General features: G+C 31.2%; 1 protein-coding gene across 1 annotated transcript; it reads left to right on the top strand.

Annotated features, from left to right (window-relative positions):
- The first annotated feature begins 229 nt into the window (after positions 1–229).
- Positions 230–10776, top strand: LOC114259967 (putative linoleate 9S-lipoxygenase 5). Its single transcript, XM_028200000.2, has 9 exons — positions 230–1208; positions 6513–6802; positions 6892–7132; positions 7244–7585; positions 8388–8473; positions 8706–8813; positions 8917–9221; positions 9499–9762; positions 9894–10776. The coding sequence occupies exons 1-9, from the start codon at positions 1013–1015 to the stop codon at positions 10645–10647; spliced, it is 2586 nt and encodes an 861-aa protein (XP_028055801.2). The 5' UTR covers positions 230–1012; the 3' UTR covers positions 10648–10776.
- Positions 10777–14576: the final 3800 nt, after the last annotated feature.

Here is a 14576-nt window from a genome sequence, read left to right as displayed (position 1 = left end):
AATTCTTTCCAAGCTTTTGTACCTTTTTGTTATAATAAAATTTAACTCTTTTGCTGTTGAAAAAAAAAAAACAATATAGAATCAACCTAATTTAAAATAAATAAATAAATAAATCTGTTTTAAAGACTTTAAAAATTGAACGGTTCAAAATACCGGAGCGAACCCAAAATGGGCCCACAATATACTAAATTAGACGGCAATTCTTATTTTACTTTCAAAATATTTCAAAAAAAAATATTTCTGACCATTCAAATATTCAAATCTCTATTACCTCAATAGTAAAACTCTACTTTTAAATCATTATCTACTTTAATGTGTAATCTTTGAATCAAATCTCCCTCTATAGCTAGCTAATATGGTTGAAAAGATAATAATTGCATCTATTATAAATTATAAATATGGTGGTTGTAGTATTAAAAGAAAGTCATCTTATCTTTTGTTCACAAATGTGACATGTAACGTTCAATGAAATTCATAGAGTGTATCACAAGTTTTATTATGATGATTTAATTCGTTTATTTTGTAAGTTCTTATATGTAAATTATTTATAAAAAAAATTAATAATAATAATAATAATAATAATAATAATAATAATAATAATAATAACAATGTGTGTATAACCTATGTTGGAAAATATGAGAGACATATTTTGATTATTTAGCCCATATTTGCATTAAGAAGAGAGTGATTGATAGATGGGCACACCCAAAGAGAAAGAGTCTTCGTCCAGAGTCTTTGTCCAAAGTCTTTGTTGAACTTTCTTAAAATTAAAATAAATAAATAACAACTTTATATTACGGTATGGAATGTACGTCTTAGCAAAGATGACGACAAGTCTCTTGGTCTATAAATACCCACTCATTCTCTTCATTTTTTTTCATTCATTCATTTGTACCAACAAGAACAACAATATATAGCTTTTTGTTTTGCAAGTTTGCGAAAATATTCTTTGCTTGTCACTTTTTTTTGGTATTTTCTTTTTTATTTTCTCGAGAAAACAAGAGAGATAGAGATGTTGCACAGGGTTGTGGAGGGGATCAAAGGCAACGATGGGAATGATAAGAAGATCAAAGGGACTGTTGTGTTGATGAAGAAGAATGTTTTGGATTTCAATGACTTCAATGCTTCCATTCTTGATCGGGTTCATGAGTTGTTTGGACAAAAAGTCTCTTTGCAACTCATAAGTGCAGTTAATGCCGACCTTACTAGTGAGTACTTATCTTGATCGGTTGATTTATGTGTACAGAATTCGATCACACAATCAAAAGATAGCGTTGTATCTTATTCTGTGCATCATATACAATTCTATCACATATCCCAACCCATGTGATAGAGTTGCATATGATTCTCTTATTGGATTTTGTGAAGTAATTAGACTTGTTTTATTTTGATTTTGTATTTAGAAAAAATATCAAAAAATTATTCAAATGTTAAATATATGAATTAAATTTATTCTAAACATTTCCAATTTTGTTTTGAAGAGATTGAAGTTTACACATTTTTGTGGTTATGTTAAGAAATTAGAGTAAAAAACAATGGGAGGGATAAAAATATTTTCCATATAATCAACTATTCTAGTTGAAAGATCGATTTGATTCAATCGTAAAATTTATCATTAGCGTTTCTGATGATACAAGTTTTAAATAGCATAAACATCCAAACCCAAATCTTTCTGGGTTGGGGGGTTTTCTAGAGACACAACCCACCTACCCAACATAAAACTCAACATCTTATTAAATGCACTTTTTGATTCAAATCCCATGGTCGGTGCCAGGTTTATTTATTTAGGTCTCGTTTGGCAAGCGATTTTTTTAGGTAAAAAATCAAAAAATTATTAAAAAAATCAAAAAGTCAACAACTCATACCAAAAAGTTAAAGATTTCATTTTATTTCTAATTTTTGCACATTTTTTCGTAAAAAGCTAAAAAGTCATCTCAAACATACTAATTTTTTTTACATCACGTTTAAGCTAAAAAATTAAAAAATTACTAAAAAAGTCTGTTCCCAAACGAGACCTTATTAATAGAATAGTGGTAGGTTTGTAAGAACTTCTCAACTAGTAGTAGTAGGATACATAGTTTTAAATAAGATTGAATTTCATATCCGGATACACTATAAAAAAAAATAAAAATAAAGTTTTAAAGATTAAAAATTAGGGATAAAATTATTTTTTAGGAGCTAAATATTTTTATTGTGAAAAGTATCACAATTATATTTTTTGTAACGAAAAGTGGACATTAGTGATGAATTATTATTCTTTTAGGATCAAATTTTTTGTCTCAAAAAATAATATTTTGAGACCAAATTATTTTGTCCTTAAAAGTCTATTTATTAATGACATTTTCAAATTTTGTCCCTAAAAGCTTTGTTTTTGAATTTTCGCGACGACTTTTTAGCGACTATTCTCATGACGATAAAAATTGATCCTTAAATGTTTTTTGTAACAAAATTTTCATTTTTAGACACTAAAACATTTTATCTTTAAAACTCTTATATGTTGTAGTAATATAACTTGAAAAATAATTATAAATTAGTGATAAATTTTATCAATATTAATAATTAAAATAATAAATTTTTCCACCTATATGTAATAACTTTTTCAACTTTTTACTAAGGGTAATTTCCCTTTTAAATAACAATCGAGAATATATCGAAATTAGTGATACGATCATATATTGATTGATATTAGACAATATTAAGTTATATATTGGTAGCCAAAGTTTAAATTCTTATCCATATACGTATCAATTGATTTTTAAAATCTAATCAATTGATTTTTAAAATCTAATGAGATGAGAAAAATATTACAAAAATATTGGAGTAATAAGTATCTGAATTTGAAATCTACCTTCTAGGCTTAAACTTTTGGTTGTTGGGCCACAATTACATTGAATATTGTTTTTGAATTTTGAATATTTTTTAAAATAAATATTTTTTTTTGGGTAAGTAAAATTGCTGATATTTGTATGATCCTCTCAACCATGGGTCAATGACCAAACCTTCCTGTCAAAAATGGAACTATTTAATCACAACTATTATTTGGCCCCAGAAACCATTATTGTACTTGTTAATTTCCATTTCTTTTATAGATCACCTGTTACCTATATAAGAGTGCGTATTGACTGTCATTTTTCTCTATTACCATTAACACAATATGACATAATAATAGGAACAAGTCAAATTGATAGAATTTCATTATTAAACATAACTTTTCCGTTAAATGTGTGAATCCCACACTATTTAAGAGAATTATATTTAATTTGGTAATTAAATTGTCCTAGAAAAATTATAATTTTAAAATGGGGTGAAGGGACTAATACTATCATTTTTAATTTTTTAAACTTTTTTTTTTAGAATCACCCAATATTAAAATATGAGACCATATTGAAATTTAATGTGGAGCTTTCATATCCTAGTTATATGATGAGATATTGAGGAAAAGACAAAACAATGAAAAACAATAATAATAATTTAAATCACGGTGATAATTTTGTCTCTCTTAACCTTACCTAACCATTACCACCGGGGGTGGTGGTCTAGTGGAGAAGACATCCCTTTTCATAGGCGTGCCTTAGGTTCGAATTGTGGGGGGAGCGAAATGCTGGGTAATTTTAATGGTTCTTTGCAAAGATATCGCTCTGTACTCTATTTGAATCGTGAGCTCGTCTGTAACATGTGGTTGAGCTCCGTTATAGTGCCTCGGTAATAGGTCTTTTCTTATAAGTTGGGTTAAATCAGGCCCGTAACCGGTTATTCCGGGACCTGGGCCCACAAATACAGTGATGATACCTCATACTAATATAAAAAATAAAAGAAAAACCTTACCTAACCATTATTGTATTATAAAAATTTCACAATAACACATAAGTTAAACAGGTTAATTGGTTCATTTGTTTATTTATTAATTACCTGGAAATGACTACATAATAATATTATAGATTTTGATGGTTAGTTCAAAATTATGGGTGATATAAGCAAAAGAGTTAATTGCTTAAAATTTAAAATCAACTAGTCTTTATTAAAATTTTATATTTTTATTTGCTATATATATAAATTCATAAACAACTAAAATTAAATAAAACTAACTCTAATTTATTTTTATTTTTAAAAGTAACTATTTTAAATTAATCAGTGACTATATTTATATTGCATTATCAATGATTTGATATGAATTATATATATATATATATATACATATATTTCATATTATAAATATTATAATATTTCTAAATATCAATCCTCATATTTCTAAATATTTTAATATGACCCTTAAAATTAATTTTGCAAAAATAAAATAAGATACTATGTCCATGTTTCCTAAAAAATAAAAAATAAAATCTGTTTATAAAGGAACTTGAGTTTGAACCAACTTGTTTGAATAGTCATGGCGTCATAGTCGATACACAATCACATGATTAAATAGTATGATTGTAAGGTTTTGTTTGAGATGTCAGTTTACTTTTTAACTTTTTGAATTTTTGGTTATTTTAGTTTGGGATTAAAAAATCTCGTTTGAAATAAGTTTTTTTTGATTTTTTTGACTTTTGTGAAGAAAAAAAATGAAATGATTATAAACTTGATATGATTTTTTGTCGTATTTGACAAAAATAATGTATTTTGTCTTATATAACTATTTAAACCCCAACCTTTATCCCAAATGGACCTAAGTGATTAAACAGAAGGACAGATACCGTTCTTGGTACAGAGAGGATCTCATATATTAAGAAATACATTAGTTGAATATTATTTTATGAATATTTTATTTTAAAATAATAAGTCTTAATGTTACTATATGATTGTGTATAATTTTTTTATACAGCCATAACATTTTATAATTTTTCTGTTTATATAACATATATTGTTAAATTTCGTGAAATTTCTTTACTATATACTATAAGAGACTAACATGGAGGTGGTTTAGGAAGCCTGTTAATATACAACACTACAAGTTGTTCTTATAAAATATCATGTATAATGTTTGAACCACATATCAACTGATCTTTACTGAATAATAACAAACCATATATATTATGAATTTAAATGGAACTACACATCATGCATGATGTTTCATCAAAAAAGATACATCACTCTTGATGCAAGCATGCAACCCGTTGTCAATTAGGGAACTAATTTTAATCAAAACATTCCTGTATTTGGTCATCTTTCTTTCTTTTACATCTCACCTGCTACACATAATAAAACAAATTAAAAAGAAAAAAGAAAAGATGTGAGTTAGGCTGCTACGCCTCATGGTCTCATCCACCCCACACTCCTTTTAATGATTTGAGTTATTCATATTGTACGATTTGTTAAAAAAATAATTTATGTATAAAATCAAGTTAATAGGATATTGCTAATCATAACAGTATATTGGTAGTCATATGATCAAATTATTTTTGTTTTAAAAAATACAAAAAATTATGTGACTACCGATATAATTGAATCATATAATTATTGATATTTAATTATTTTTTATGTAAATAAGATTTTACAATAAAAAAAATTCAAAACACTAAACTGAGTTCAAGATGGAGCCCACTAAGGGCCACAACACCCCAGCTATCCCTTATCTACAACCATGCGTGCAATGAGAACTTTACCTGCATTGTCAATGAACTTTAGTTTTTTTGGAATCACACCATAGTTCTTAAATGTTGATGATAGATACAAGGAACGAACTTTCACCTAGTCTGAAAATAACACATAAGTTAAAGAGGTTAATTTGGTGAGTGCTTCTTTCCATTCATCTGTTTATTTATTAATTATTCTTGTGTTATTATTATTATTTAACTTGCCCAATTTTTAATCTGAAAATCACTATACATGTGGGTGTTTGGGAAGTGAGTTTTTTTGTAGGTTTTTTTAGTTGTAGGATATTATTGGAGAATTTTTTTTTTGTGTTTGGAAAGATAGTTGGGTTTTTTTGTGGTTGGATGTGATATATGTAAGATAAAAAGTGAAATGATTATGGGATTTGATATGATATTTTGTTTGGATTTTTTTTTTTGGTTTTGTAACCAATTTGTCTTTTAGTGAAAAAAAACAAAAAAAAACCAAAAACCAAACTTCCCAAACAGCGCCATATAAATAAGCAACGAGTTAAACAGTGCAATAGTCATTGCTAAAAGTCTAAACTACTAGTCTTCATAATACACTGTTTAATAGTCATATCAGAACACGTTTTTCATAACACACTGATTAATTAACCGTGATATCAGAGGTACATTTAAGTGCAAAGGTTTGCAAATTTATATTCCAATGTATTAATTATCTTCAGTTTAGACTTAAAACTTACCAACAAGATTTGAATAATAAATATTGTTCCTTGCTTGAGGATGATGAGATATCACAATCACATGGTTAAATCATGTAGTTGCTGAGTGATGTGAATTCCCTGATTGACTAACGTTATCCTTGTTAATTGAACTTTTTTTTGTCATTTTTTTTCCTCATTGATCTATATTTTTTTGTTACTAAACTACACTACAAAATTTAAATGTGGTGTTTTTCAGTGAAAGGGCTGAAAGGGAAACTTGGAAAGCGTGCATATTTGGAAGACTGGATTACTACAATCACCCCATTAACCGCAGGCGATTCAGCATACGATGTCACATTCGATTGGGACGAGGAGATAGGAGTTCCAGGGGCATTCATAATAAGAAACTTTCACCATAGTGAATTCTACCTTAAGTCTCTCACACTTGATCACGTTCCTGGACACGGTCGCGTTCACTTTGTGTGCAACTCTTGGGTTTACCCAGCTAAAAATTACAAAACAGATCGTGTTTTCTTCAGCAATCAAGTAATAATAGTTTCTACTAATTAATTTGTTTTTTTTTTTTGTGAAATTGAATGCTGAAATAACCAGTCATTGTGATTTTTTTGTTGTAGACGTATCTTCTAAGTGAAACTCCGGCACCGCTCATTGAGTACAGAAAACAAGAACTAGTGAACTTGAGAGGAGATGGAAAAGGAAAGCTTGAGGAATGGGACAGGGTTTATGACTATGCTTACTACAATGACTTGGGAGATCCCGATAAGGGCTCCAAATATGCCCGCCCAATTCTTGGTGGATCGACAGAGTACCCTTATCCCCGTAGGGGAAGAACAGGCCGCCCACCAACCAAGACAGGTTACTCATTAGGACTTGTTTCAAATCACTTAGCTATGTCATTAGGATTTTTAAACTAATTTAAGTTTCAATCATGTTAATATAATTTTGTTCCTTATATTTTGATGACAGATCCAGAATCGGAGAGTAGGTTGGCGCTTCTAATGAGCTTGAACATTTATGTTCCAAGAGATGAACGGTTTGGTCACTTGAAGATGTCGGATTTCTTAGCGTATGCATTGAAATCCGTTGTTCAATTCCTTGTTCCAGAGCTTGAGGCTTTATGTGATAAAACACCTAATGAGTTTGATTCTTTCCAAGATATACTCAAAATCTATGAAGGAGGAATCAAGCTACCTGAGGGGCCTTTACTTGACAAGATTAAAGAAAATATTCCCTTGGAAATGCTCAAGGAACTCGTGAGGACCGATGGCGAGGGATACCTCAAATTCCCAATGCCACAAGTAATAAAAGGTACTACATGGTCTGAAACCCGATCACATTTTTTTTTGGAAAACAAAAGGGATGTTCTACTTCAAAATGACGCAATTTGAGGTTTTAAGTTACACAAAAAGAAAACCAAAAACAATTTTTTTACAACTCAAACTTAAAGCCCAAAATTGCATCGTTTTGAGGCGCAGTATTCATGTTGCCCAGTAGGAACTTGTTGAGTTGGAACATAACGATTTTCATACAAGTGCATTTTTATTTAGTGCAAAGATACACTTGAGTATACAAAAGAAATTATGAAGGACATATCATTTGGAATCACTCACACGAGGACTTTTGACTCCACTTGCCATCCACCTACGATCATCTTGATCCAAAGGTTATTATTAAGCTTCTAAAATATTATAGGATACTCTTATCTTCTCACTATATTCTAAAATTATCTAAACTATTATAGTATACAGTGAAGTTTTTTTATACTTCTATAGAATATTCTAGAACCTTTCAAAATCTTCTGGATTTGTCTAGATTTCTTTAAACTTCTTCAATGATTTGAATTCTTGTAGGATGTTCTAGAATCTTTCAAATTTCTCTACAAATTTCTAGAATCTTGTAGATTCATGTGAAAAACTAGAGTCCATGTTGAATCTCAACAGACCCCAAATCTCTTTTTCTTTTGGCATGGTCTTGCAGTAACTCTATTATTTTATTTGTTCATTTAAAAAAATTTAAAAAGTTGTTAGCTACTAATTCATTTTATCAACTTGTTTAATCATTTATTTGTAATTTTTCATTTAACTATAACATTTTCTTGGTGTTGGAGTAGAGGACAAGACTGCATGGCGGACAGACGAAGAATTTGCAAGAGAAATGTTGGCTGGAGTAGACCCTGTCATCATTAGTCGTCTCCAAGTAAAATGCTTATCGATTTTCTATTGTTTTCATTTATCTGTGAAAATGATTTTGAAAATTAATTTTCAATGTTTCTTAAAAAATGGGTTGCTTCAAAAAACTTTCTTGGAAACAATTTTCGAAAACAGTTCATATACACATCTTTTATTTTTCTTTCTTCTGGAAAATGAAAATAGAAAATTACATTTTTGACCTTCAATTGTAATATTCACTAAATCTTCTTTACTTGCAGGAGTTCCCTCCAAGAAGCACTCTAGATCCTAAACTCTATGGCAATCAAAACAGTTCAATAACTGAAGATCACATAAAGAACAATCTAGATGGGTTCACAATAGAAGAGGTAAGTAACATTCATAAATTTCCAATGGTACACAATCTCAATGACAACTAATTTAATCATTGTATTGTAACCATAATAATTTTAACAAGCAATTTATACATAGGCAATCGAAAACAACCGGCTCTTCATATTAGATCACCACGATGCTTTAATGCCATACGTAAGGCGGATTAATGCAACATCCACAAAGATTTACGCCACAAGAACTGTCCTCTTCCTGCAAAAAGACGGGACTTTGAAGCCTCTGGCAATCGAATTAAGCTTGCCACACCCAAATGGAGATCAATTTGGTGCCATAAGCAAAGTGTACACCCCATCTGAACACGGTGTTGAAGGCTCCGTTTGGCAATTGGCTAAAGCATATGTTGCAGTCAATGATTCTGGCTACCATCAGCTCATCAGCCATTGGTACAAATTTTTCCAAACAAAAGCTTATTATGATAAGTTGATGTTCCTATTTTGTGTAGCTTCTTGTAAGTTGAAAGTTGATAATCAAAAAGCATAAGCCAAAAGCACCACTATCCTAATTTCTAGATTATCAAATTTTTTTTTTTTTTTATAAAGTTTATTTTAGCTATTGTTGTCTAATAAGTTGTAAGCAAAAACTTCACGAAATAGTCTGTCATATACAATTTGGCCTCTAACTTCAAATCATTGAATTGAGTACCTCTAATTTGGATGGCAGGTTGAATACTCATGCGGCAATTGAGCCATTTGTGATTGCAACAAATAGACAGCTGAGTGTGCTTCACCCGATACACAAGCTTTTGCATCCTCACTTCCGTGATACAATGAATATAAATGCTTTTGCTAGACAAATCTTGATTAATGCCGATGGAATTCTTGAGAAAACAGTTTTTCCAGGAAAGTATGCCATGGAAATGTCGGCTGTAGTCTACAAGAACTGGGTTTTTCCCGAGCAAGCACTTCCTGCCGATCTTATCAAGAGGTAAAAACATTATTTCCTTACTATAGTAAAATTTTCTGTTTAGTTCTCAACATACTTGGTACTAAAACAAACTTGTAGCGAATACACAAAAAAAATCAATATGAACTTGCTTCTTTTTTTTTCTTATCTAGAGGAGTGGCGGTGAAGGACGACAATGCTCCACATGGCATCCGATTATTGATTCAAGACTACCCTTATGCAGTGGATGGACTTAAAATTTGGTCAGCAATCGAAACTTGGGTTCAGGAGTACTGTAATTTTTACTACAAGAATGACGAAATGGTTAAGGAAGACTTGGAACTCCAATCTTGGTGGAAGGAATTGAGAGAGGAAGGGCATGGCGACAAGAAACACGAGCCATGGTGGCCTAAAATGCAGACTCGAAGAGAGCTAATTGACACATGCACGATTGTTATTTGGGTGGCTTCTGCCCTCCACGCTGCTGTCAATTTTGGACAGTACCCTTATGCAGGGTACCTCCCAAACCGCCCAACTCTAAGTCGTCGGTTCATGCCTGAACCTGGTACTCCTGAGTACAAAGAGCTCGAGTCGAGCCCTGACAAGGCTTTCTTGAAAACAATCACAGCCCAATTGCAAACACTTCTTGGGGTTTCTTTGATTGAGATTTTGTCAAGGCATTCATCAGATGAGGTTTATCTTGGGCAAAGAGACAGTGCTGAATGGACAACCGATGACGAACCGTTGGAGGCATTTGGAAGATTTGGGAAAAAATTGGGAGAGATTGAAGAAATGATCATTGAAATGAACAATGATGAGAATTTGAGGAACAGGGTTGGGCCTGTTAAGGTTCCATATACTCTGTTGTTTCCAACAAGTGAAGGTGGACTCACTGGAAAGGGAATTCCTAATAGTGTTTCAATTTGAATATTTTCTTTCTTTTTGTATTCTGATGTTGCATTTTCATAGAAGCATATGTTTATAAATTTTTTAATAATTGTTAGTGATGAATTATAAATAAATACCTACATCAATCAGATGTGATCCTTATCATAATTACAATATGCAGAGGAACCATTCTTCAACACACTGGCAACAATTTGCATTTCACAAATTGGAACATCTCAATGGCACGAATTTGATAGTTTCTGTTGCAATCACATCCATGAATGTAGAAGCTTTTTATTTTTATTATTTTTATTTCTTTAAAGGCAAACAGTTAGTTTTATTCCAAAAAATGAGACATTACAATAATGCTGTCAACACAGTCTTAGAGAAATGACAATCAAGTCGTAGGCTTGAAAGAAATAATACACCTAATAAAAGAAATCTCTCACAATTCGAGAGGCCGAGTGTGACTAACATGCCTGATAAGCAAACAAGCTAACCAATAGCTAAAACAAAGGAGATAGGAAGCAAAAGAAACTAAATATTGTTTGGAATTGGGTCACAGTTGTGTGCCCCAATGTGGTCCACTTCGGTTCTACTTCGAGGATTTGAACTATTCACTTTTTAAGGTACAATGTAAAATATATTTTAAAAAAATCAAATTAATCAGATATCGGTAATTATTTTATCAAATCACATTTGTATTTAAAAAAAAAAAAAAATGAATGGTGAGTATGATATTAAGTGTAAAACTGAACATCAAATATTTTTTTTTAATTGAAAATAATGTATTTTTTGCCTAATATTTTAGTTAATCAAGCAAAAAAATTATAATAATAGGATATAGTTTTTGTAATTAAGAAAATAGAATTGAGTTGAATTCAAATATTTTTATGAATAATTTCATCTAGTGAAAATTAGTTTCATTAATTTAACTTATGAAAAATTTACAACTAAAACCTTTGACTTACATATATTTATCCAGAATCTTAGGGAAGAGTTTGTAATTCAACTCATAATCCAAGTAGGGTAAATTACGCTTTGTTCCTTTTATATTTTATCATTTTTTTACTTTGGTCCTTGAAATATATATATTCTCTTTGATCCTTTATGTTTTAAGTTTTTTATTTTTCTTTCTAAAGCTAACTTCCGTCCAAAATTACACAAAAAATACAATGATGGCTACCACAGGATATAAAAATATATTATTATATTTGAGTTTAAGTTTGACTTAGATGTGTAAGTTAAATATAATATTATATTTCATGTAATGTGGCTGTTAATGTGATATTTTTTTGTCTAATTTTGAATAAAAATAAACTTTATAAGTAAACTGAGAAAAATTTAAACGTGAAGAAAAGTAAACTCAAATAATAAAAAAAAAAAAATTGCAATTTTGAGCGATACAAAATGTTCAAATAACGTTAACAATAAAATTATATTTTCATATAGTGTAAAATTATATTCTGGTAGATAGTAAAATTTTACTATTTTCACTACTAAACACACTGAAATAACATCTATGCCTGAGATCATAGCCTCAATATTCAAATTCATCAAAAAATAAACCTTTAAAAGGTGAGATTATTACGGATCTAAATTTCCAACCCCAATATTCAAGAAGATCGACGTTGGAGATGAGCTGGTGATCAACGATTACGTTCATTGTAGTAGATTGGGACAAATCTGAGAAAGTTAATGATAGATCTGAAGTCCCTGATAACATATCTTAGTAAAACAATTGTTCGGCTTATATCGACAGATGCTTAATCAAAATTTCACAAAACAACACAATGATCAAGCAATTGTGTTGAGGTTCTATACCTTGAAAGTTCAAGGACTTTCTTGTAGTAAAAATAATAGCAAAACAAGAAGATGAAGTAAAATAATTGAATAAACAATCAAATTACAAGTAAAATACATTAAAATTACTCCTATCTAAGTATAAACTACTCTTATGTAGATTAGATCTACTCCTAATGGATATCAAGTCGTGTATTAATTTGTTGGTGATTTTACAATAGAGCCATGAATGGCAATTTACACAAAAACTAACCACCACCTAAATAACTACTCTTAACTTCCTAAATCTTCCATCTTCTTTTTTACAATGTCATGTGTCTTTCATCCCTTTAATCTTCATCACTTGTCTTAACATCTCCTAACCTCCAAGATTTTCTTGCATAATAATAATAATAATAATAAGTAATATAAAGTTTAAACTTGGTCATAATTGACAAAAAAATTATTTATGGTGTAAACAATGCCTCCCAATTTTTTAATGATGAGAGAATTAAATTCTTGAAGAGTTGTATGAACAAAAATATAATAGTAACTATGAAAATTATAATCAATGGGGAAATTATCAGGAAATCCCATTTGGGAGAGTTTTGAATTGAGAGATCCCTTCTCTTTTTTTTTCTTTTTCTTTTTTTTTTTTTTTGTTTTAATACTCTGACTAATCTTATTTGTATGGTAATGTTTACCAGCAAATCCCGTGCATTGTTTGGGGTGTGGATTTTGTTACCTTTGTACCACTGTGTTGTATGTATCGTGTTTGGAAAGGATGTAGGTGAATCCCTTTGATTACGTGATCGTGGTATGGAGGTTGATTGTGTGGCGGTGATCTTCAAAGAGTATTTGAATGCATTGTGGGGTGTCGTTTCAGAGTGGGATGCTGTGGGCGTAGGGTTTGATTTTTTGCGTGCATGTAACATGTTCATCTACGTTTGTATATGTGGTTGTGTTGGTTTCGTATTTTATTTGACACAGTCGTTTATCTTCGTGATTTAACAGTGTGTTTTTTTCCATTGCAGCAATGGGGGACAAACTGATGTTGTTGTGTGCATATGGAGGTGATAATGTTGTCGTGATGCTTGACGCGTCCTTCACGTTAAGCCGTCTGGCTGATCACGTGTGCGATCGGTTCGAGGATTTGTCTCCAGATTTCATTTCTATGTTCTTCAAGAGAACTGGGTATAATAAATTCAAAATGGAAAACAAGGTGGACTTCCAAAATATGTTATGCCTTGCTAGGTCTTTCCGGGTGGACCACGTTGATGTTGTGGTGGAGTTGTGGGGGGAGTCATCGGGGGAGAAACGTCGTCACGGTGTTGCTAAGAGTTCAGATGGCGAACACAGCTATGGGGGAGTAAGTGGTTTTACAAATGATGTTGACGAAGATGAAGACTTGTTACCCAATTTTTGACCGCACGCTCAAAAGGTGTTGTTGTTTGAATTATGGGCATTGGGCATTAGTAATGTGGGGCAATGTTTCGAAGGCGGGGGCGGGTGAATTTCATAAGGTTCTCAACAAGTATGCTATTGAATGCGGGTTTCAATTTAAGTTTCAAAAGAACGATTCGGTAAGAATTACGGCGGTATGTAGGTTTAACGAGTCAAGGGAATATCCTTGGTCTGTACATGCTAGGGTGATGAATGTTAATGGGTTTTTTTATTTGAAGAAATGGAACAGCGAACACACATTTGGGGTTGTTGTTCGGACTGCAAAAAACCCGAGGATGGGTTCTGAATTGGTTGTCGATGTCATGGCAGAACGCGTACGTGACAAGTCATTGACTCGGCCAACGGATGCCAAATATCATTTTCAAAAAGATTATGGACTGTAAGTTAGTTACCGGTAGCTTGGTTAGGGGTTGAGAAGGCTAGGGAGGAACTATTCGGGGATCATTCCGCCTCATTCGACCAATTGCGGTAGTATAGTAACGTTGTGATGGAATACAATCTCGGAAGTTATGTTAATTTTGAGTTCGATGAAAATTGCACACGTCGGTTCAATAGGCTGTTTGTATCATTCCAAGCTTGCATTGATGGGTTCAATCATTGTCGCTTATTATTATTTTTGGATGGTACTTTCTTGAAAGGGAGATACAAGGGTAATTTTCTTGTGGCCACGGCTAAAGATGAGAACAAAGGTAAAGTTAGTTCACCATTTAAATTACATGTTG

Source organism: Camellia sinensis, chromosome 2 (genome assembly GCF_055761805.1).
Source record: "Camellia sinensis isolate YWXY chromosome 2, ASM5576180v1, whole genome shotgun sequence".
NCBI lineage: Eukaryota > Viridiplantae > Streptophyta > Magnoliopsida > Ericales > Theaceae > Camellia > Camellia sinensis.
Note: the sequence above shows the minus strand (reverse complement) of the source record. Positions and strands in the feature narration are given on the sequence as shown.

Coding starts and splice junctions, on each gene's coding strand:
- LOC114259967 (XM_028200000.2), top strand. CDS start 1,013: ATGTTGCACAGGGTTGTGGAGGGGATCAAAGGCAACGATGGGAATGAT. Junction 1,209..6,512: donor AGTTAATGCCGACCTTACTA/GTGAGTACTTAT, acceptor GGTGTTTTTCAG/TGAAAGGGCTGAAAGGGAAA. Junction 8,814..8,916: donor ATGGGTTCACAATAGAAGAG/GTAAGTAACATT, acceptor ATTTATACATAG/GCAATCGAAAACAACCGGCT.